The sequence below is a fragment of the Kogia breviceps genome, chromosome 9 (assembly GCF_026419965.1).
Source record: "Kogia breviceps isolate mKogBre1 chromosome 9, mKogBre1 haplotype 1, whole genome shotgun sequence".
Taxonomy (NCBI): domain Eukaryota; kingdom Metazoa; phylum Chordata; class Mammalia; order Artiodactyla; family Physeteridae; genus Kogia; species Kogia breviceps.
The window spans coordinates 17,272,982-17,298,966 of NC_081318.1; the positions used below are offsets into that span (position 1 = coordinate 17,272,982).

A 25,985-nucleotide genomic window follows, 5' to 3' on the forward strand; every position below is an offset into this window, starting at 1 on the left:
TTTTATCCAACTTATTGGGAACCAGCCCTGAACCAAGATAGCAGAGTAGAAGGATGTGCTCTCACTCCCTCTTGTGAGAACACCAGAATCACAACTAGCTGTTAGACAATCATCAACAGGAAGACACTGGAACTCACCTAAAAATATACCGCACATCCAAAGACAAAGCAGAAGCCACAATGAGACAGTAGGAGGGGCACAATCACAGTATAATCAAATCCCATAACTGCTGGAGAACACTTATACCACAGAAGTCCCCCCACTGGAGTGAAGGTTCTGAGCCCCACGTCAGGCTTCCCAACCTGGGGGTCTGGCAACAGGAGAGGAGGAATTCCTAGAGAATCAGACTTTGAAGCCTAGTGGGATTTGATTGCAGGACTTTGACAGGACTGGGGGAAACAGAGACTCCGCTCTTGAAGGGCACACACAAAGTAGTGTGCACATCGGGACCCAGGGGAAGGAGCAGTAACCCCTGGGGAGACTGAACCAGACCTACATGCTAGTGTTGGAGGGTCTCCTGCAGAGGCAGGGGGTGGCTGTGCCTCACCGTGGGGACAAGGACACTCGCAGCAGAAGTTCTGGGAAGTACTCCTTGGTGTGAGCCCTCCCAGAGTCTGTCATTAGCCCCACCAAAGAGCCCAGGTAGGCTCCAGAGTTGGGTTGCATCAGGCTAAACAACCAACAGGGAGGGAGCTCAGCCCCACCCATTAGCAGTCAAGTGGATTAAAGTTTTACCGAGCTCTGTCCACCAGAGCAACAGTCAGCTCTACCCATCACCAGTCCCTCCCATCAGGAAACTTACACAATCCTCTTAGATAGCCTCATCCTGCAGACAGCAGAAGCAAGAAGAACTACAATCCTGCAGCGTGTGGAACAAAAACCACATTCACAGAAAGATAGACAAGATGAAAAGGCAGAGGGCTATGCACCAGATGAAGGAACAAAATAAAATCCCTGAAAAACAACTAAATGAAGTGGAGATAGGCAACCTTCCAGAAAAAGAATTCAGAATAATGATAGTGAAGATGATCCAGGACCTCAGAAAAAGAATGGAGGCAAAGATCGAGAAGATGCAAGAAGTGTTTAACAAAGACCTAGAAGAATTAAAGAACAAACAGAGAGGAACAATACAATAATTGAAATGAAAACTGCACTAGAAGGAATCAATAGCAGAATAACTGAGGCAGAAGAACGGATAAGTGACCTGGAAGACAGAATGGTGGAATTCACTGCTGTGGGACAGAATAAAGAATGAAAAGAAATGAAGACAACCTAAGAGACCTCTGGGACAACATTAAACGCAACAACATTTGCATTATAGGGGTCCCAGAAGGAGAAGAGAGAGAGAAAGGACCCAAGAAAATATTTGAAGAGATTATAGTTGAAAACTTCCCTAAAATGGGAAAGGAAATAGCCACCCAAGTCCAGGAAGTGCAGTGAGTCCCATACAGGATAAACCCAAGGAGAAACACACCAAGACACATAGTAATCAAATGGGCAAAAATTAAAGACAAAGAAAAATTATTGAAAGCAGCAAGGGAAAAATGACAAATAACATACAAGGGAACTCCCATAAGGTTAACAGGTGCTTTCTCAGCAGAAACTCTACAAGCCAGAAGGGAGTGGCAGGATATACTTAAAGTGATGAAAGGGAAGAACCTACAACCAAGATTACTTTACCGGGCAAGGATCTTATTCAGATTTGATGGAGAAATCAAAAGCTTTACAGACAAGCAAAAGCTAAGAGAATTCAGCACCACCAAACCAGCTCTACAACAAATGCTAAAAGAAATTCTCTGAGTGGGAAGCACAAGAGAAGAGAAGGACCTACAAAAACAAACCCCAAACAATTAAGAAAATGGTCATAGGAACATACATATTGATAATTACCTTAAACATAAATGGATTAAATGCTCCAACCAAAAGGCAAAGGTTGCTGAATGGATACAAAAACAAGACCCATATATATGCTGTCTACAAGAGACCCACTTCAGACCTAGGGACACAAACAGACTGAAAGAGAGGGGATGGAAAAAGATATTCCATGCAAATGGAAATCAAAAGAAAGCTGGAGTAGCAATACTCATATCAGATATAATAGACTTTAAAATAAAGAATGTTACAAGAGACAAGGAAGGACACTAAAAAATGATCAAGGGATCAATCCAAGAAGAAGATGTAACAATTATACATATATATGCACCCAACATAGGAGCACCTCAATACATGAGGCAACTGCTAACAGCTATAAAAGAGGAAATCGACAGTAACACAATAATAGTGGGGGACTTTAATAACACCTCACTTACACCAACGGACAGATCATCCAAAATGAAAATAAATATGGAAACAGAAGCTTTAAATGACACAATAGACCAGATAGATTTAATTGATATTTATAGGACATTCCATCTAAAAACAGCAGATTACACTTTCTTCTCAAGTGCACACAGAACATTCTCCAGGACAGATCACATCTTGGGTCAAAAATCAAGCCTCAGTAATTTAAGAAAATTGAAATCATATCAAGCATCTTTTCTGACCACAATGCTATGAGATTAGAAATGAATTATAGGGAAAAAATGTAAAAAACACAAACACATGGAGGCTAAAGAATATGTTACTAAATAACCAAGAAGAAAATCAAAGAGGAAATCAAAAAATACCTAGTGACAAATGACAATGAAAACACAACAATCCAAAACTTATGGGATGCAGCAAAAGCAGTTCTAAGAGGGAAGTTTATAACTATACAAGCCTACCTCAAGAAACAAGAAAAGTCTCAAATAAACAATCTAACCTTACACCAAAAGGAACTAGAGAAAGAATAATCAAAACCCATAGTTAACAGAAGGAAATAAATCATAAAGATCAGAGCAGAAATAAATGAAACAGAAACAAAGAAAACAATAGCAAAGATCAATAAAACTAAAAGCTGGTTCTTTGAGAAGATAAATAAAATTGATAAACCATTAGCCAGACTCATCAAGAAAAAGGGTGAGAGGACTCAAACCAATAAAATTAGAAATGAAAAAGGAGAAGTTACAACAGACACCACAGAAATACAAAGCATCCTAAGAGACTACTACAAGCAACTCTATGCCAGTAAAGTGGACAACCTGGAAGAAATTGACAACTTCTTAGAAAGGTATAACATTCCAAGACTGAACCAGGATGAAATAGAAAATATGAACAGACCAATCACAAGTAATGAAATTGAAACTGTGATTAAAAATCTTCCAACAAACAGGACCAGATGGCTTCACAGGTGAATTCTATCAAACATTAGAGAAGAGCTAACACCCATCCTTCTCACACTCTTCCAAAAAATTTCAGAGGAAGGAACACTCCCAAACTTATTCTATGAGGTCACCATCACCCTGATACCAAAACCAGACAAAGATACTACAAAAAAAGAAAAATAGAGACCAATATCACAGACGAATATAGATGCAAAAATCCTCAACAAAATACTAGCAAACAGAATCCAACAACACATTAAAAGGATCATACACCATAATCAAGTGGGGTTTATCCCAGGAATGCAAGGATTCTTCAATTTTCACAAATCAATGTGATACACCATATTAACAAATTGAAGAAGAAAAACCATGTGATCATCTCAATAGATGCAGAAAAAGTGTCTGACAAAATTCAACACCCATTTATGATAAAAACTCTCCAGAAAGTGGGCATAGAGGGAACCTACCTCAACATAATAAAGGCCATATATGACAAACCCACAGCAAACATCATTCTCAATGGTGAAAAACTGAAAGCATTTCCTCTAACATCAGGAAAAAGACAAGGATGTCCACTGTCACTTCTATTATTCAACACAATTTTGGAAGTCCTAGCCACAGCAATCAGAGAAGAAAAAGAAATAAAAGGAATACAAATTGGAAAAGAAGAAGTAAAAGTGTCACTGTTTGCAGATGACATGATACTATACATAGAGAATCCTAAAGATGCCACCAGAAAACTACTAGAGCTAATCAATGAATCTGGTAAAGTTGCAGGATACAAAATTAATGCACAGAAATCTCTTGCATTACTATACACTAATGATGAAAAATCTGAAAGAGAAATTAAGGAAACACTCCCATTTACCATTGCAACAAAAAGAATAAAATACCTAGGAATAAACCTACCTAGGGAGACAAAAGACCTGTATGCAGAAAACTATAAGACACTGATGAAAGAAATTAAAGATGATACCAACAGATGGAGAGATATACCATGTTCTTGGATTGGAAGAATCAATATTGTGAAAATGACTATACTACTCAAAGCAATCTACAAATTCAATGCAATCCCTATCAAATTACCAATGTCATTTTTTACAGAACTAGAACAAAAAATCTTATAATTTGTATGAAGACACAAAAGACCCCAAATAGCCAAAGCAGTCTTGAGGGAAAAAAACGGAGCTGAAGGAATCAGACTCCCTGACTTCAGACCATATTACAAAGCTACAGTAACCAAGACTATGGTACTGGCACAAAAAAGGAAACATAGATCAATGGAACAAGATAGAAAGCCCAGAGATAAACCAACGCACCTATGGTCAACTAATCTATGACAAAGGAGGCAAGGATATACGATGGAGAAAAGACAGTTTCTTTAATAAGTGGTGCTGGGAAAACTGGACAGCTACATGTAAAAGAAGGAAATTAGAACACTCCCTAACACCATACACAAAAATAAACTCAAAATGTATTAGAGACCTAAATGTAAGACCGGACACTATAAAACTGAGGAAAACATAGGAATAACACTCTTTGACATAAATCACAGCAAGATCTTTTTTGATCCACCTCCTAGAGTAATGGAAATAAAAACAAAAATAAACAAATGGGACCTAATGAAACTTCAAAGGTTTTGCACAGCAAAGGAAACCATAAACAAGACAAAAAGACAACCCTCAGAATGGGAGAAAATATTTGCAAACGAATCAACGGACAAAGGATTGATCTCCAAAATATATAAACAGCTCATGCAGGTCAATATTAAAAAAACAAACAGCCCAATCCAAAAATGCGCAGAAGACCTAAATAGACATTTCTCCAAAGAAGACAGACAGATGGCCAAGAAGCACCTTAAAAGCTGCTCAACATCACTAATTATTAGAGAAATGCAAATCAACACTACAATGAGGCATCACCTCACACCAGTTATAATGGGCATCATCAGAAAATCTATAAACAACAAATGCTGGAGAGGGTATGGAGAAAAGGGAACCGTCTTGCACTGTTGGTGGGAATGTAAATTGATACAGCCACTATGGAGAACAGTATGGAGGTTCCTTAAAAAACTAAAAATAGAACTACTATATGATCCAGCAATCCCAATTCTGGGCATATACCCAGAGAAAACCATAATTCAAAAACACACATTCACCACAATGTTCACTGCAGCACTATTTACAATAGCCAGGTCATGGAAGCAACCTAAATGCCCATTGACAGACGAATGGTAAAGAAGATGTGGTACATATATACAATGGAATGTTACTCAGCCATAAAAAGGAACGAAATTGGGTCATTTGTTGAGACGTGGATGGATCTAGAGACTGTCATGCAGGGTGAAGTAAGTCAGAAAGAAAAAAACAAATATTGTATATTAACGCATATATGTGGAACCTAGAAAAATGGTACAGATGAATCGGTTTGCAGGGCAGAAATTGAGACACAGATGTAGAGAACAAACATATGGACACCAAGGGGGGAAAGCCACAGGAGGGTAGGGGTGGTGGTGTGATGAATGGGGCGATTGGGATTGACATGTATACATTCATGTGTATAAAATTGATGACTATTACGAACCTGCTGTTGAAAAACATAAATTAAATAAAACGAAAAAATTTTTAAAAAAACAAACTTACTGGGAACCACTTTAATCCACTTAGAGGTTTTAGTCATGATTATGACCATCATATCCTTGATTTGATCCTTGACACATGGATGAGTTCTAATCAGCCTTTATTGCTCATCTCAGTTAAAGATGAGAATCATTTGTATCTTCCAACAGTGCAAGTCTCCAAATCTCTGGACTCTCTGTAATCTCCTCCATTTCTAGTTGCAAGCTCAAGAACTATTTTCTGATTCATCTTTTCCTATAATAGTTTACATAATCAATAATTACCAACATCTAAATGTACCTAACAAACATATACAGAACTTTCCATTCAATAGCAGCAGAATATGCATTCTTCTCAAGTATGTATGGAACATTTTTTAGGATAGATCATATGTTAGGCAATAAAACAAGCCTCAACAAATTCATGAAGATATAAATTATATCAAGTATCTTTTCCAGCCACAGTGGCATGAAACTAGTAACAGGAGGAAAACTGGAAAATTCACAAATATGTGGAAATTAAACAAAACAATTCTGAACAACCAATGGGTCAAAGAAGAAATCAAAAGGGAAATTTAAAAGTATCTTGAGACAAATGAAAGTGGAACACAACATACCACACCTTATGGGATATATCAAAAGCAGTTATAGTGGGAATGTTTACAGATATAAACCCATACATCATGAAAAAAGGAAGATCTCAAACAAACTAGCATTGTACCTCAAGGAACTAGAAGAGAACAAAATAAGCCCAAAGTTAGCAGAAGGAAAGAAATAATAAAGATTAGAGCAGAAATAAACTTAGAGAATAGGAAAACAATAGAAAAGATTAACAAAATAAGAGTTGGATATTTGAAAAGATAAACAATATTGAAAAACCTTAGCTAGACTCAACAAGAAAAAAAACAAAGAGGACTCAAATAAAATAGAAATGAATGAGGAGACATTATAGTAGATGCCATGGAAATATAAAGGATCATAGCAGACTGCTATGAGCAATTATATGCCTGGGTTGTTCTAGGCAACCTAAAAGAAATAGATATGTTCCTAGAAATATACAACCTACCAAGACCAAATCATGAAGAAATAAAAAACCAAAGCAGACCAATAACAAGTAAGGAAGTAAGGAAATTGAATCAGTAATCAAAAATCTCCCAACAAAGAAAAGTCTAGGACCAGATGGTTTCAATGGCAACTTCCACCAAACACTTAAAGAAGAATTAATACCAATCCTTTCAAACTCTTACCAAAAATTGAAAAAGAGGGAACACAATGGGGGAAAGTGGTGGTGGGGTGTGTGTGATGAATTGGGAGACTGGGATTGACATATATACACTAATATGTATAAAATGGATAACTAATAAGAACCTGCTGTATAAAAAAATAAATAAAATTCAAAAATTCAAAAAAAAGGAGAGTTCACCAAATCATCAGGCTAGAAATACATAAATGCCAGCTGGTAAAATGGCCATGCTATAGCCAAGAAAAATGGGCAAGAACATTTGTTTTTCACACAGATCCCCATCACTCAACAGCACCACCCTGTCACAGACCTCATAAACCTCCCAACACTCACTCTCACCCAATACAGACTCCAGAGACCCTCCCCCCATCACACACCCTACAGACCCTCCCATCACTCCAAATATCCCCATCATTCACCCTACAGATTCCCCCATCACTGACTCTAGAGACCTCCCATCACAGACCCCACAAATGCGCCATCACATACACACACCCCCAAAAAAAATAAAAGAAGAGGGAACACTCCCAAACTCATTTTATAAGGCCAGCATTACCCAGATACCAAAGCCAGATAAGGGCACTGCAAGAAAATAAAACTACAGGCCAATATCCCTGATGAATATAGATGCAAAAATTCTCAAAAAAATATTAGCAAACCGATTCAACAATACATTAAAAGGATCATACACTATGGTCAAGTGGTATTTATCCCTGGGATGCAAGGATGGCTCAACATCCACAAATCAATAAATGTGAAAAATCACATTAATAGAATGAAAGATAAAAATCATATGATCATCTCAATAGACACAGATGAAGCACTTGAAAAAATTTAACATTCTTTCATGATAAAATTCAAACAGGATATCAGAGATGTCTGCATTCCCATGTTCATTGCAGCATTATTTACAATAGCCAAGACATAGATTCAACCTAAGTGTCCACTGACAGATGAATGGATAAAGAAAATGTGATATATGTATACAGTGGGCCATAAAAAAAAGAAGGAAATCCTGTCATTTGTGATAACATGGATGAACCTTGAGGGCATTATGCTAAGTGAAATAAGCCAGACAAAGACAAACACTGTATGATCTCATTTACATGTGGAATCTAAAAAAACCCAAACTCACAGAAACAGAGAGTAGATTGGTGGTTACTAGGGGCTGCGAGGTGGGGGAAATGGGTGAAGGTGGTCAAAGGGTACAAAATTCCATTTACAAGTTGAATAAGTTCTGGGGAATCTAATATACAGCATGGTGACTATACTTAACAATACTGCATTGTATACTTGAAAGATGCTAAAAGAGTAAATCTTAAAAGTTCTCACCAAAAGAAAAAAAAAAGTAACTGTGAGGTGATGGATGGGATAACTATCCTTGTTGAGGTAATAATTTTGCAATACATACACATGTGGTATATCTTACACTTATACAATGTTATATGTCAATTATATCACAGTAAAACTGGAAAGAAAGTAAATAAAAACATGCCCGCCCTCCCCCTCCCCTTCCCCTCCACCCCAGGCAACACACAAAAATAGCTCCCAACACATGCCACCAGCTTTCCATTTCCCAGCCTCTTCCTCTAGAGCTACAAGTTTATAGGGTACATTATCTGTCTTCCATGCATCACCATGCTATCACAGGAGACTGTTTTGCCAAATGTTTCACTCCTGTGAATATGATTCACTATCCATATGGTTTCCAATATCACTTCCTTTGTTGCGTACTACCTAGTCCCTACACCAGTGCCATCTATTTAAGGTTTTAGTTCAAGTAACAGCTCACTTCTGACAATAATTTCTGTGTCAGTCAAGATTGACTCAGTGTTGCTGCAGTAATAAACACCACAATCTCATTGGCTTGAAACAACAAAAGTTTAATTATTATTTTACTGGATATCCACTATGGAATGGAAGAGTTCTGCTCATTGTAAGTTGCTCAGGAACCCAGGCTGACTGCAGCCACTGTTTTGAATATTGCTGGCTGCTGTGGGAGAGGGAACAAAGCACTCTGAAGGGTCTTGCATTGGCAAGCCTGGAAGTGACTCATGTTACTTCTGCTCATAACTAATAGGCCAGAATTGGTTACATGACATTATCCAACCACAAGGAAGCCAGGAAGAGCAATTCTCTCTTATGCCTAGGATGGCAGACAAAGGGAAATATTTGTTGGATACCTGCCAAAATAGGTAAAAACAATAGTGAAAATATTTATGATAAGCGAACTTAAAGAGGTTAAAAACAAAAAAAAGTGGACTATATGGTAGACATGATGGAGGGACCTGTTTAAAGTGGATGGTCTGAGAGGCCTCTCTGAAGAGGTAACATTTGCACTGAGACCTCAGGAGTGAGCAAAAATTAAAAGAACATTCCAGACAAGAAGCAACAAGCATAACAGCCCTAGGGTGGAATAAGCTTGTTTTTTTCTGAAACTGACAGAAGATGAGATCTATGGGAAACAAAGAAGCAATGGGGTGGGAGGGGAGTGTCATGAGATGGGAGAGACCATCGGAGTCAGATCACAGAGGGCCCGAAGGCCATAGCAACTAATTTAGAATTTTATCCTAAAATGCAATAGGAAGCCATTGAAGAGTCTTAAGACAAGAAATGCATGATTTATGTTTTGATTTATGTTTTAAAAAGGTAACTGGCTATGTGGTGAATTAATTGGAAAAGGGTGAGAGTGAAACTGGGGAGACCAGCTGGAGGTGACTGTATCAGTGCAGAGATGACAGGGCTGGGAAGGGTCTTGGGGTGCCAGCAAGCTGGGAGGATGGTGAGAAGGGAACAATTTAAGATATATTTTGAAGGACTTACTGATGGATGGAATAAGAGAAAGGTTGGGAGCAGCAGGGGTTATATATGACTCCCATTGTCAAGGATGAACAAAGCAGGACACTAGTTAAAGTGGTAAGGACAGATTTTTATGGGTAAGAAATATTGCTATAGGGAAAAAGAGTCCAACGTGAACTGAACAAAACTTCCATTTGTATAGAGATGAATAGGTGTTTTGAAGGGAGAATGAGGGAGGGGTGGTGGAGTGGGGGTTCTGTAGAGTCAGGGAAGTAAAAAATTACCAAAGATGAGTCAGCGTAAATGCTATTAGGCCAGCTGGGTCTGCTAGTGGCAAACATTGAAGTTAGGGTTCTACCCTCCTACACAGAGTGGGAGAGAGAGGGCCCATCCTCAGGTGTTGACTGGAACAAACAGGGGCCTTGGCAGCCTTGAATTTTCTCATGCAGGCACTTTAAGGGGGACCGGCATTATTTTAGGATGTGGCCTTGAGCTGATAGAGCCTACGTTCATGTTTGTTCAAGTCTTTATAGACGAAGGTTGAGGCCTAGTCAAGAGGGCTCACAGAGGCCTGGCTAGACTTTGATTTTAGTGACAGGGTGGTTGGTGATGTCATTCACAGAGAAGGCGTGGTGCAGGGGACAACTAGGTTTAGAATCTAGAAGAGACCAAATCCTAGTTTGGACATGTTAAGTTTGAGACATTCAAATGGGTAAGAAGTTAAATATCAAAATGGATCACATAAGAGAAGTCTGGGCTAGAGACATAAACCAAGAGCTGTCAGTAGGATGTAACTCAAAGATCACACAGGTGGGAATTAGAAAAGAGATAGGAACTCCAGGATTTACCTAGCAAATTCATCCTTGAGATTTGTTCCCAGAAATGTATCATCATTAGGTATGTGAAGTTGTATTTCTGTCAGAAAGTAAAATTAACAGAATAACAATCAAGGTAGCTATTAAATATTTGGAGATTTTTCTTTTGATTTGAATCCTATCTCTGTTTGCTAGTTCTAAATCACAGGCATATATATATATGCGTTTATTGAACACTACTGTCATATCCCCTTAACAGATATGGAAAACTGAACAGGGCAGGGTTAAATAACTTGATTGAGGTGACACAAAATTAATAAAGATTGGGTCCTGTATTCAAAACTAAGCATTCTGGTTCCAGTCTGTGTTCTGAACCCCTATTCTATATGGCAAGCCTAGTAAAGTAGTTTGGTTTATGATTTATCCATTTAGTGGGTCATAAATAATGGACTATACATATATATATATATAATAGTTCCAATAAGCATTTTTATTGGCTCTCTCTATGTTCATGTGTGCACGCCTGGGTCATTAGGGTTGAGGCACAATTCACTTGGTGGCTGTGCCCCAGGGTATTACAGCCAAACTCTAGGAAGAGTAGAACCGGTTTCACTAGAACGGTCCTGAAGCTTCAAAGCATTAAAAACAAACGAACAAAAAAATTTTAAAAACACAAATTGTACCGGTCAGTTAAGTTTGCTCTGCCCTAGGGCATCAGACTGAATTCCTTGTCTCTGGACATCATTTGCTGGTCGGGGAGATGAGTAGAGTTTTTCCCTCCACTGAACATTACACGTAGTATTGCCACACTCAATTCACATTGTTGTCATAAGTATGGAAGCGTTCCTTGAGGGCAAGAATTGGTTTATGCCATCTTTTTTACTGTAGCCTCTGTGCCTAGCAGAGTCTGACATGCAGGAGGAGCCTAAAGGTTGCTTGGCAGTAGAGGAAGGAAGGGAAGGAGCAAGGAAGCGGGGAAAGGAGAAAGAAAAAGAGGGAAAGAGGGAAAGAAAAGAGAAGGCAAGGAATTCAAGTCAAACATGCCTACTGAACACTACGAAGGTGAGCAACATGCCCTCCAAGGCTGTGGGGTTTTTTAAAGATTTTCCCGTTTATGGGGCGCAGAAACATCCTGATCCCCTCAGGAATACCCTAAATCTCCCGCCACATGCTTTCTGCCCTTCCTGACCTCTGACACCCTTGTTTCGCCTCCCAGACCCGCCCACTCCTGCCCCTGCAATCTTCACCAGCCGTCCCAGACACTGCGCCTGCGCATGCGGGGCGCTCGGCCGCGGGCCGTCGGGGCGGGGTCCCGAGCGGGGCGTTCCGCCGAGGGGAAGAGGAAGAGGAAGTTGGGGGAGGGCCCTAGCTGGGAGTGAACCGGAAGTGCAAGCGCTCCAGCTTCTCTTCGGCCAGGCGGAACCTTCTCTGCTGGGCCCGGTGGCCGCAAAAAACTTTCTTTCTCCCGCCCCAACGGTCGCCGCGGCCAACTGCCTCGTTCGCCTGCCAGCCTACCCCGCCTTCTCTTCGCTCCGGCTCCGCGCGGCCCTGTCTCCCGCTCGCCCGGCGGTATCCGCTTGCTGCTGCCACCGCCTCCTCGTTTTCTGCCCGGCTAGCCGGCCCGCCCCGCTGCAGTGATGTGCGACAAGGAGTTCATGTGGGCCCTGAAAAACGGAGACCTGGATGAGGTGAAAGACTATGTGGCCAAGGTACGTGGGGAGGAGTGGAGTCGGCGAGAGCACGGAGGTGGGTTGGAGGGGAGGCTGAGGAAGCTGCTGGGAGCTGGGCTGGCGGGGGCGGGGGCGGGGGTGGGGGAGACCTCCCGGATGAAGGCGGCACCGACAGAGCCGGGAGGCAGGGAGCGTCCAAACTGAAAGATGGGTCCACACAACGCGGTCGCGTTCTGTGTCTGCTAACTGCCGTGGTGACACAGTCAGGCTCATTGCCTTCCCGACCTCTTGGGGGAGGGGAGAGTGGTGACCTGCTCTTTTAGAGTCACTTATGAACCCTGATGACTTGAGTTCGGCCCTCTTCTACGCCAGAGTTACACTTAAATCTTTTTCTGGACGAGGTAATTGTCCGTCTTGAACCTGCCCACTACTGAATGAAGTAACAAGTGATCAGGATCAGACGAACGTTTTCGTTAACTTTGGGCCAGTTATGAATTTAAAGTATTCATTGACTGTGAAAAAGAGTACCGAAAATAGCAATAGTTAAAATTCTGAAACTTGGTATCACTTCACTGTGGAGCCTTAACTTTGGGTGTGGCCTTTTCCCTCTCCCCCGCTAAAAGAAATAACTTCTTTGCTTCCAGGGGTAAGGTTGTCATTTAGCATCTGGGCGTCTTTAAGTTATCTGAGCAGTTTTCAAACAAGCGTGTGAACTTTGGTTACTCTGTCTTTCTCCTTGATTCCATCAGAAATGCTTACATGTGTAATAAATAGTAAGGCAGTTTAGTCACAGTACTCTTGGGGGTAAAATCATGATGAAGAAAGCGAATCTCAAACCTAAACCCAGATGTGAATCCACGTTGTGATCAAGTGGTAAACTTAAAATTCCAAGCTGGCCTGCCTTTGGACCCTGAAATTGTGCATTGTGTAATTAGGAGAGAACTTACATGTGATTTTAATATGGTGATGATCTAAAAAGAAATCTTCCAAAACAAAAGTATGACTTTATTACCTAAGCATGGAGCACATCTTGCTTCTAAAAAGTATAGCTTTATGACATGATCAGGGAGGGCATCTTGCTCACCTTCTAAAAGTGTAAGAAGCCAATCCAGATTTTAGTTCTTCAAAGGATATGACCACTGGTATGTTGCTATGTTTTTGCTTCAGAGTTCTGTTAGAAACCAGTAACCAGAAGCAGAGTTTCTTAAAACTTACAGGATTGTGCAAGGCAAGCAACTGATAGTTTTTACTCTGTTTAGTACCATTACAATTTAGACTTTTTGCATAGTCTGAAATTGGACTTTCTGGATGTTTCCCTTAAGATTAAAGGAAGGAAATTACTTGGAACACTTCAGTCCATGTTATGGTTCCAGTGGTGGGACACTGAAGTACTCTGGAAGTGAGTGGGCTTTTGTTTTTCTGTTAATGGTGGAACCTAGGTTATTTGATATTCTTGAGATATGAAAAGTTCTTAAGTACTGAGCTTGCAGCTACAAAAATAACAGTTTATGTAGTGTCTTCTTGTTATATTATTTAGTATCATCCTTGTGAGTCTTGTAAAGTAAGTCCTTTTATTAGTCCCATTTTACAGATAAGATTACTGAGATGCAGGGTACTTAAGAGAAAAAAAAAAATCCAAAGTTATAGAGAGAACAAACGAAGGCAGAACTAAGCTGCTGACTCCCAAACTTAGACTCCTTAACTGCTCCGTGCAGTCTCGCACAATCTAAACTGTAATTGTGAAAACTTATGATATCAAGATTTCTAGCAGGACATTCCCAAGGTCCACATCCAGGCAGATTATGCATAGCTTTCAATCACACAAAAATATTTTTGTAAAAATACGTGCCAATACCAGTAGATTAATTTATTTTCAGTTAGTTTTTAAATTAGGTCATTCTATTCAGTTTGATTTTGATTTTTTTCCCAATTACTACCATACTGCTTACTCTCATTAACAAAAAAAGATGTGCATGAGAGGGAAGGATAGACAGTCAAAGCAAAGTAAAAGAAAGTATTAAGAACTGATTTATCCAAAAAGGTTTGACTCCAAAGTAATTCTATGAACAGACCATTGAGCTTTTTCCTTTCTTAGTTTTTATTGGGTAACTTGAGTCTCTTCAAATATCTTTTGCTTTGTTAATGAAAAATAATAAAAAACAAAACAACCAAAAACTAGCTCACCATTTTTTTCTGACTGAGCTCCCTTATTGTGCCTTTTCACATTTCGAGTCCTGATAACATAGTTTCTTCTGCTCAGCCTCTATCTTCCCTGCTTATTCACTGATTTACCTTTTTCATCCACCAATTTAGGCACACATTATTATTCTCTAAGTTTATGTAATGTGCATTTATCTGAGTGTGTACAAAGAAAGTACGTAAAGAAACATTTGGACTTGTCTAGTTTTCCTTCTAAGGGGTGAGAATCTTTAAAATTCTCTTCTGAGTACTCCTGTGAATATCTTCACATTGCTAACATTTAAGAATGGACCTGTGGGTGAAGCATTTTAGTATCTCCCTTTTTTAAAATTAATATTTTAAAAAACAATAATTGTATTTTTTATCTGCTTCTGACTTCTATACAGAAATCTGGAGTATGGATAGGCATAAATTGTTGGTTTGGGGTAACTTCTTGAATTCTGAAAAATAAGTTCAGAGTTCCAAAACCATTGAAAATTGTATGTTCCTAAATGGAAAAAGCAGCATATAAAGGAAAACTTAGATTACTCCATATTAAATATTCATCTGTGTCATTGAAACAATATCTGAAACAAATTGGTTTCTTGACTGACCAAAAGACCATATTTACTTAATTCATCCATTTTTCCTGGGCACCTTTCAGGCCCCCAGCACGTTGCTAAGCCTGGCATAATAGTGAAGAAGTTAGATGCAATGCTCAGAAAACTCAAATGTCTATAGTCAGCAGACCTATGTGGAAAAGCGTTCATGCTTTTAAAGTAGCATGCAAAGTAAAAGTAACGTCTCACTTACGTAAGTAGTTTGTCCAGTTGGAAAACGAGAAAGACGCAAAGTAAGATATTCATGAACAGTAATAGTAGATATTCACCCATTTTCAATCTGTATGATTCCTCTTGGTGCCTTATTTTTGCCTCCTATTTCTGCCTTTATGTTAATTTCTCCCATTGGAGTTAATTCGGCCCTCACTTGAGCTCCAGACTGCCTAATGGATAGCACCATTCAGATAAATTCCAAATGGAGCTCACGTTTTCTTCTCAAAAATTGTTTCTATTTCTCTTGTCCCCATTTTGACTAATGACATCATGACCAAATCATTTGCCCAAACTAGAAATTGGGGAATTTTCCCAAATTTCTGAGTGTTATCAAGACTCCCTTTCTTAGTCTCTCTCATACATTCCTTACTCTACATTTTTATCATCACTACTTTAGATTACTTTAGATTAGTTGCTGCTGCTTAATCGACTGGAGTGTATTTTCCTTGACTGTAGTTTCCCCCTCTTTCTTGGTCAACTTGAACATCTCAGCTGGAGGGATCTCTCTCTAATACGAATCTGAGCATCTTATTTTCAGCCATCCTTCTTCACTGCCTTTATGCTTTTGTGATTCCCCATTATTTATTTAAAAAAAGAGCCAACTCCTCCTTGGTTTGGTGTACTAGATCGTGAAAATCTGGCCTATGCTTGCCTTTTTAAACTCTTTCTACACGCTCTGCTCCAGACCCTGCTAGGCTGTTTCTTACTTGTGTATCTTCACGTGTGCTCTTTCATCCTTCTTGACCAAGTCAGCTCACCTCAGTCCCTAACTCCAAACCTGGTGAGCTCTTTTTCCTCTTAGCTTAAATATCATCTCTTCCAGAGAATCATTTTGACTTCAACTGGAGTGCTGCTGCTTTTACTTGTTTCACTTATCAAATTGCTGTGATTTTGTTTATATGTCTGTCTTTAATTAAAGGCTGTGAGCCTCTGGAGGATAGATACTATATCCTTTTTCATCTTTGTGTCTCCAGTATAGTGCCAAGGAATTTTCACACATTAAAAGCATATGTTCCAAGTAAGAAATTCTCTTTATTCTTCACTTCACTATAGTTTCAACATCTTGCATTAGTTATATAATAATAATTACCATTGACAGGATGACTTATATTGCCAGGTACTAGAAAGCATTCTGTAAGATTTTTACGTAAATTTTCATTTGCCTTTTACCACAGCCTTTCAATATAGGTAATAGTATTCCCATTTTAAAGATGAGGAAATTGAAGCTTAGAGAAGTTAAGTAATTTAACAGGGTCACAAAATAAGTAGCACAACTGGGATTTAAACCCAGAGCTGTCTGAATCTACAGCCCATATATTTTTCACCAGATCAGTCTGCCTTGAAATGGTTATCTGGCTTCTTAGCTCACAGTTGCTTAGCATGAGCACATTGAGAAAATGAGAAAGGGGCTTGCAAGAGGCAAGCACAAGTTATCTCTCTGAGTAAGGATGTAGTAAAAGGGCTACAGTTTTTTAAATTTTTAACTGTTTAATTGTAAAATTGTTACATTTGGAAATAATTAGCCTGGAGACATCTCTATAAACTTTAAGTCTTGTCAGGTGCTGTCTTTCTCAAAGTGTCTGTAAAGAAACTGATTGATTGATTGATTGATTGATTGATTGAAAGCTTGTGGAAACTTTTTTGTATGTGTAGTCATGCGTAATCTTATAATTTGTATTAATAATTACGACCTCGTACAGTACAGGAAAAGTTAAATTGTGTCTGTTTGCCTTAAGAAGAAATAAAAGTTAACTGAAGTATTGAGACTTCTTTCAGAATGGTTTAAATTAAACAAATGGCACTTTTTTCAAAAGGTATGTTCTTAAAACTTTATATATTTGAGTACTGTGATGCCATGTACAGGTATAGTTTCATTTATTTATCACATCAACCCATGAACATAGTTAATATTGTTAACCCAATTTTAGAGATTTTAGAGATGAAGAAATAGAGGCAAAGATTAAATAACTTGCCCAAGGTCATAAAGCTCTTGAGTAATGAAGCTGAGATTTGAACTTAATCTCTCTGACTTCAAAGCTCCTTGCTATTTATGTCAGCATACCATTGACTTTCATTTCTCAATAATGCTAGGTAACTCAGGGAGTACTGTATTATTGAGTAAGTATTAAAAATAATCACAGCAGGATGGTAATTATCCATTGAGACTACTTAGAGGTGAGCTTTGTGATTAGTTTTGAGGAACAAACTCTGAGAGGTGAATGCTTGTGAGTTATATTGATAAGTAGTACCTTAGAATCTACAGTAGGTCTGATATATATACTCTCTTGTTTACATGTGCTTCTGTTTCACCTACTGTGAAATACTATACATCAGGCCTCTAACTTCCCTTTCTCTGTGGTTTCCTTTCCCTCTCCAGCCCCCAATCTAATTACACCTGCCTTTGACACTCTGGTACGTTTGAAAAGCAACAATTGTTCACCTTGTGAGAGAAAATGATCTCTTGAACCTGAGAGAAAAGTATCATCTCTAATCTTTAGAAATTGAATGACTTATTGGGATCACTTTTCACTTTCCTAATAAAATAGGCAATTGAAAAGAGGTCCTGATTCACACTATCTTGCATGTATCAGTTCTATGCAGTTTCCTTTTTTGTTGTTTCTTTTTGTTTGTTTGCTGCTTTTTTAAATTATCAGTTTCTTTCTTATAAAACTTTGTCACTGTGTTATGCCCTTTCTGCAGCAGGGCTTGTGACCCAGTCGGAAAGCCAATAGGTCAGCTTTTATAAGAAGGTGCCCTCAGTAGGTACAGAAAGTTTAGTATAGATACTTTTCTATTAGTCTTTTACTTTGAATTTAAAATAATGCAAGATCTTTTTAACATTGGAAGACAAGTTTTCACTCAGATGTCCATACGTAGTGTTTTGCTTTGAGATTTTAAACGTTATCAAACTAGGGCAAACAATTTAAAGTGTAATAAATTAAAGCTGATTTAAATTTTAAAATGATATGTGCTTATTATTTAAGAGCTAAAGCTGTATTGATAGAATAAAGTGCAACAAGAGTCCCATTGCCCATTCTCCCTACCCAGCTGGTTTTTTTAATTTAAAATATAGATTTTATTAGGTATTTTTAAGACAGAAAAGTATTAAAAAAGGCAAAAATTGGCCCACAATTCTACTCTGTTAACTTTAAAAAGTGACATTAACTCGGGAACAGATTAGAAAATGCAAGACCTGTGGCTCTCTGCCCTAGTCCCTGTGAACAAAGTTAGCCATTCTTAACAGGTTCACATAATTAATTCCAGAGAAACATTGGAAAACCCGCTTACTCATCCATTTCCCCACTTAAAAAAAATTCTATACACACTTGTGCACTTTGCTTTTTAAAATTCCTTAATAGTTTATTTTAGATTCTACATTGAAATTTATTCATCCCCCTGCCTTTTAAAATGGTGCATACCTCCATTTTATGGATATACCATAATTTATTTAACTAATGCCCCATGATAAACATCTTTTTCTAGCATATGTTATCATGATTACCTTTGTACATATCCTTGACAGCTTCTCAGGCTATATCTGGATGACCCTCCTGATGAATTTTATCAACTTAGACACACATCAGTAGCACTTGAGACTGATCATTCCCTAAGACATTGCATTTTTGCCATTTGAATAGGTGATTTGCATTTCTTTAATGAGGAAATCAAACATCAGAACTTTATTAGCATTTGTATTCATTTCCTCAGATTTCTTGTTTATATCTTTTGGTTATTTTTCTAGTAGGTAATTGGTCTGTTTTTTATTGATTTGTATGAGCCCTTTATAAATTAAGGTAGTTTTTTGGGTTTGTTTATTTATTTATGGCTGCGTTGAGTCTTCGTTGCTGCGTGTGGGCTTTCTCTAGTTGTGGGAAGCGGGGCCTACTCTTCATTGCGGTGTGCATGCTTTTCATTGTGGTGGGTTCTCTTGTTGCGGAGCACGGGCTCTAGGCGCGCGGGCTTCAGCAATTGCGGCATGTAGGCTCAGTAGTTGTGGCGCACAGGCTTAGTCGCTCCACGGCATGTCGTATCTTTCTGGACCAGAGCTCAAATCTGTGTCCACTGCATTGGCAGGCGGATTCTTAACCACTGAACCACCGGGGAAGTCCAGGAAGTTAGTTTTTTTATCATATATTTTGCAAATATTTTTTCCAGTTTGTCTCTTGGTGTCATTTTTTTGGTTGTTGTTTTACAACAGTCTTTACTTTTTATGTGGTGAAATATATCCGTTTTTCCCCCTTTTGTGACTTGGATTTTGTGTCCTATTTAAAGAGACCTGTTTCTTCCCCTCTATCAGATTATGAATAAACTTGGTCTTTCTTCCAGAACTTCGGTTTTCATTTTTTTGCATTTAAGGCATTTGATCCTTCTGTTTCTTATTTTGAAGTAAGACATGAAATAGGAATATAGTTTGTGTATTTTTTTTAACAGTTTCTACATTTATTGTAATTCCTCTTTACCTACTAATGTGAACTATTTATCATAAAGAAAATTTCAATATGTGTTTGGATTTCTTGCTCTTTTTCTATCCATACTAAACTGTTTTCATGGTAGTTTCATATGTTTTAGTATGGGATAGAGCCACTTTCTGTCTTATATTCTCTTTAGAATTTTTGCATGAGGGTTCCTATAAGGATTTTTCCTTTTTTCTATCATTTCAGGGAAACAAGGAGCATTTTTGGAACCTACCTCACATTTAATCCATATGGCTTCATAAACATTAAACTTTTTTTTTCTGGCTCACTGGCAGCATGTGAAGACATGATGCTTTAGATTTTAATTCTTTATTAATTATCTTAATATAGGAGGATATGGTACAGTACAGCAATATTCTGTGTCAAAGTATTTGAAACAATAAAGTTGTGCTTAGGTCATCAAATCACAGCTGAATTGATAATTAAGAATTACTTTATGGTACTACATCAAAAGCCACCTTGTAATGAGAAATATGGCTGGAAGTAATTTTTTTGCAACTTGATTTATTTTTTTAGTCCAGAAACCATTATAAGGGTGTAGAGGACCTGTGATTAATAAAGCGGTGAGAGAAGAAACAAAAACATAAGCTGACCCAAGAAAATGAAGAGAAAAGAGTCACATTACCTTAAAGTTCCACAGACCCATACAATAATTAATATGTATAAATGTAACCTTGAGCTTCAAGAAAAGTTAAAATTTGATCTACTTTTCTCTTATTTAAACAGAGATGTGTATGATATATTTTGGAAAGATTTCTATTTGACCATATAAAGTAATGAATATTTTGATACTTGGGTCTAAATTCTTGGCCCTCTGAAAAATTTAGATATCAGAAAAAGGGAGATAATAAACATATTACCCATAGCATAATAAAAGCCATAGTAGCAAATTCCCTGTCCTTAGGGAATTTGGAATTTTGTGATTGGTTTAACTATGATTGAATGTATTGGCTTTGCAATTAAATCCTCCAGCTGTGGCTCTCTTACTAACTGGATCACTTTGAATGAGTTAGCTAACTGCTCAGAACTTGAGTTTCCTCAATTGGGGAAAATGGGGATAATGATACCTACTTAATATATGTAAACTGTATACTATTTTCCCTGCCATATGGTGAGTGCCAATAAATGTTAACCATTGTGATAAATAATAATAACCAGAAATTTGTTTAGAAGCAAAACTACTTAAAGATCATCTAGTCCACCTCCCTTATTTTGTAGATGAGGAAAAATTAGATGTTAAAGGGCTCGACCCAGATTATACTGCTAATTAGGATTAGGAGTTTAATTCACTTTTCCTGACCTGAACAGGTGCCTTTTTCACTACACTACGGTGTTTTCTAATGAAGTGCTTTATACTAGCTGTTACCCCTATTGGAGTATTCTTTTTTTGCTCCACCTCATTCGCTTGGTAAATTTCTGGTTATTTTAAAGTTTTCTGCATAGCATTCCCTGACTGTAGTTAATCCCTCGTTTGTGCCAACATGGTATCTAGTATAGAGCTTTCTTATTATATTATATTTTAGTGTAGAGTTTCTTAAACTTGAGAGCTATGGGATCCTGACTTGACTGACAAGTTCCTGGACTTGAGTTTGAAAAACTGAGTGGCTTAAGAAACTCAAATCTTGCTCTGTGAAATGTGGCTTTAAGTTTTGAATGTTGAAAAAGAGTTTTGTCTTAATGACCGGTCAAAAAAACAAAGGTGAATATATAGGAGTATATCACTTGTTATTATTTAAGTATTTGAATAGGTATTTGAGCACACAGAGACTCGCCCTCAAAATATTTCTGCAAATCTTGATTTAAGATACAGTGTTTGGGGCTTCCCTGGTGGCACAGTGGTTGAGAGTCCGCCTGCCGATGCAGGGGGACGCGGGTTCGTGCCCCGGTCCGGGAAGATCCCACATGCCTCGGAGCTGCTAGGCCCGTGAGCCATGGCCGCTGAGCCTGCGTGTCCGGAGCCTGTGCTCCGCAACGGGAGAGGCCACGACAGTGACAGGCCCGCGTACCGGGGGGAAAAAAAAAAAAAAAGATACAGTGTTTGTAGAAGGGGGGGGTGTTTTCTTGGGGGTGGGGCTTCCCAGCCTTTGAAGCCCCTTCCTGTGTTTGAGGAGTTGCCTGCTATATAGAATGAATCTTGGTGAAGTGCAAGCCCTGGCTCCCCTACACAAAAGCAAAAAAGGACAAATAAATTGCTTTCTCATGCCCAAACTTTAGGAAATTGACCTATAACCCAAACATGGCTAATTGGATGCTTTTATCTAGAGCCTGTGTGGGCACAGTAAAAGATGTAGTGGCAGCAATAAAGCATCCAGTTTCCAAAAGGAGAAGTAGTGATGTGCCCATCGTGACATCTCTTTTGTACCCAGGTGGTTCATGTCACAGATTTTGATTTTTATTTCTTGCCTTTAAGCCTCCTCGCTCAGTTCCTGCCCATTTACTGAGTGTGGTTCTTCAAACTTCCCAGCAATTCTGAGAGCTACTTTTAATACCTGTTTAATGCATTACATTTCTGTTGATCAGTATGAATTGGTTTCTGTTGTTTGCAGTTAAGAACCCCATATTAATTTTTACCTGCCTGTCCCCTGTTGAGCTATGAATTTTTTAGAAGTTATCTTTGTATTCCCAATCTTTATCACATTGTCTCTTATCCACCTATATAGTTTAGTTAAATTTGAGTTGAAGCCATATCTCTAGGAATTAACCCTTCCTTGCTTTGTTTTCAAAGTTGTTTTACCACATACCTCTTTAAAACAGATGTTCTTAGTGTAAATGATATTTCTCCATTTCCTCACTTAAAAAAAAGCTCAGTTTTCAAACTTACTCTGTTCACTTTTTCCACACTACTGTAATAGTTGTGAAATACAGTAATAGTGATAGCAATTGTATAAATATAACACAAACTCCACTTGTAACCTCTCGTGGCCATCATTTTAGAATTTCAATTAAGAATTTTTAAATTCTTAATTTCATTGCAGCAGTATTTACAGTAGCCAAGATATGGAAGCAACCTAAATGTCCATCAGTAGATGAATGGATAAAGATGTGGTATATGTATATGCAGTAGAATATTACTCAGCCATAACAAAGAATGAAATCTTGTCATTTGCTACATGGATGGGTATCAAGGGTATTATAAGTGAAATAAGTTAGAGGAAGACAAATACTGTATGATTTTCACGTATATGTGGAATCTAAAAACCTAAATAAGTGAACAAACATAACAAAACAGAAATGGATGCATAGATACAGAGAAGAAACAGGTGGTTGCCAGAGGGGAGGAGAATGAGAGGGGTGAGTGAAATAGGACATTAAGAGTTATAAACTTCCAGTTACAAAATAAATGAGTCACAGGAATGATATGTACAGTGTGGGGAATATAGTTAATAATATTGTAATAACTTTGTATGGTAACAGATGGTAACTATTATGGTGATCATTTTGAAATGTATAGAAATATCAAATCACTATGATGTGCACCTGGAACTAACATAGTGTTGTAGGTCATTTATACTTCAATTAACAAAAAATAAGATTACTTATATGAAGAGTGCTTTGAATAAAGACATGTGAAAATACTGTTACTCACTTAGGAAAATACTAAAATCTATAAATGTCTTAAATGTAAATGTTTCCATTTTATTTACTATATATATTAATAATTGCCTTAAGTTGTCATTTAATCCCAATATAACTTAAATTGTTAAAAAAAAAAAGATAGAGAACTTCCCTGGTGACGCAGTAGTTAAGAATCCACCTGCCAATGCAGGGGACATGGGTTTGATCCCTGGTCCGGGAAGATCCCAGAAGCCGCAGAGCACCTAAGCCCGTGTGCCACAACTACTGAGCCTGCGCTCTAGAGCCTACAAGCCACAACTTCTGAGCCTGCACTCTAGAACCCATGAGCCACAGCTACTGAGCCTGTGTGCCACAACTACTGAAGCCTGTGTGCCTAGAGCCCGTGCTCCACAACAGGAGAAGCCACCACAATGAGAAGCCCATGCCCTGCAACGAAGAGTAGCCTCCGCTCATCGCAACTAGAGAAAGCCCGTGCTCAGCAATGAAGACCCAGTATAGCCAAAAATAAATAAATTTTTTAAAAAAACACCTCAGCTTTCTCATCTGAAAATAGGGATTACAATATAGTACCCAATTCACATGTTTTAGCCATAAATTTTATGCAAAAATTTTACCCAATTTTTAAAAGAGATAGTTAATGTAAAATTTAACAAAGCAGTGCCTAAGATATTGTTAACTGTGTAGTAAATATTTGCTATTTGTGTTGTTTTTATTTAGACCCTTTCCTAAGAGGAGGCTTAGAGACATCAAGGCTCTCTTACGGCTTGGACTTTGTAAGCCATACGGTCTCTATCACAACTGTTCATCTCTGCTGTTGTTAAAAAGCAGCCATAGATGTTATGTAAACAAATGAGCATGTCCGTGTTCCAATAAAACTTTATTTAGAAAAATAGGCAGCAGAGGAGGTTTGGCCCCACTGGTCAGTTTGCTCACTCCTGCATAACATTGAAGTTACAAAAACCAGGTTGTCTGATAAACAAAATTTCATTTCTTTCCCCTTGAGTTTTTGAAATCTAAAATAATTAAAATATATGATCAAATATAAAACTTATTTTGGGGACCAGCCTTTCCAAAAATACGATCTTTATGGTTTGAAGGTATTGAACTGTAAGGAAAAGCAAGGCATGGAAAGCCATGTACAGATAGGGGGAGGAGAGAAGAGAGGCTGAATGAAATTCTTTAAAAGAAAAAGTATAGTGTTTCTAGAGTAAATTTGAACCTTTAGGCAAGAGGCCTAAAATTCTGAAAATTAGGAATCATTACTTATAAACATGCAAAGAGAAACTAATTTAGATCTTTAAACTGTGAAAGGGAATTTTACAAAATCTTCTCAGCTATCAAAGGTCATCCATCACCAAAAACGTGCCAGAATTCTTCTCTTTCCGGCCCTAGTGCCAGTCGTGTGATCTGGCTTGATTTCCAACTCTAGGAGTGAAAGAGAAGGCTAGTTAGCACAGTTCTCACTGGTTCATTCACAGTTCATTCATCAAATATCATTTGAGACCTATGGTGCTGGCCAGTGTATTCAATAACTCTTCTGAGGATGAGTTTTCTTTGGTAGGTTCAGATAAAAGGGTGTACAGGACAAACAACAAATAAGATAGTTGTATGGGTTCTCAATAAATTATTTCCCTATTTAATATGTGACATATGAAAAGAACTTAGAAAGCAACTATACAAACGTGTTAAGAAAACATACAACTGTATAAAAAGAATAGACTGCTGTAAGAGCCAAGAAGTCATATTTGGTTGCAATATAGAGGAGAATGAACGCTATAGAACATCACATTCAAAATGGAAGATAACGAGAACAGAATGCCTTCCCTTTGAGTACTCTATGCCAGGTATGGTCCCACGTAATAAATAAATATACATACAGATATGTATGAAATTTAATCCTTACATCTACCCAGGTAGGCCTTATCTCCATTTTATAGTTAAGGAAATGGAAATTAAGTAACTTGCCTGCAATCCTACAACTAATGAGTGGAAGGATTGGATTTGATCTGATTCGTTGTAGAAGAGTATTCTTTCCGCATCATTTGCAATGAATGTTTCAGAACTACATGTGAAATACTAGATGGAAAAAAAAATCAAGATTAAGTATTACAGTAGGTAAAACATTGAGATCAAACCAGCAGAAGATAGGGAAGAACATAAAAGTTTGAACTGATACAGAAATACAAGTTTTCAGGAAAAAGACCCCAGATTGGAAATAGATGGTCCCTACACTTCTATTCAAAATTAATAAACCCAAATGAAGAGTAAGATACATGCTGGCTAAAATCATTAACTATGATTTTTTTTTTTTTTAGTCTGTAAGCTTCTGGGCAAAATAATAACATTAATTCCCAAGGCGTTAAAAAAAAATCATCTTACCTTTAGATTATTTTCTATGATGGTACTGGAAAACAGTGAGATAAGCAGTTCTGTCAGGAATAAAAGATATGAAGAAGTATATTTAAGTTGTCATTCATGTATGGTGGCGACGAAAAATCAATCTTAAGAAATACATAACCCCCTTCCCACTTAGCAGA

The 25,985-nt window shown here is 38.0% G+C and overlaps 1 protein-coding gene across 1 annotated transcript in view; it reads left to right on the top strand.

Annotated features, from left to right (window-relative positions):
• Positions 1 to 11,752: 11,752 nt before the first annotated feature.
• Positions 11,753 to 25,985, top strand: part of MTPN (myotrophin) — a 64,176-nt gene continuing 49,943 nt past the window's right edge. The window contains exon 1 of the mRNA XM_059073855.2: positions 11,753 to 12,425. Coding sequence (XP_058929838.1) covers positions 12,354 to 12,425 — 72 coding nt within the window. The 5' untranslated portion in view covers positions 11,753 to 12,353. The remainder of the gene's footprint in view (positions 12,426 to 25,985) is intronic.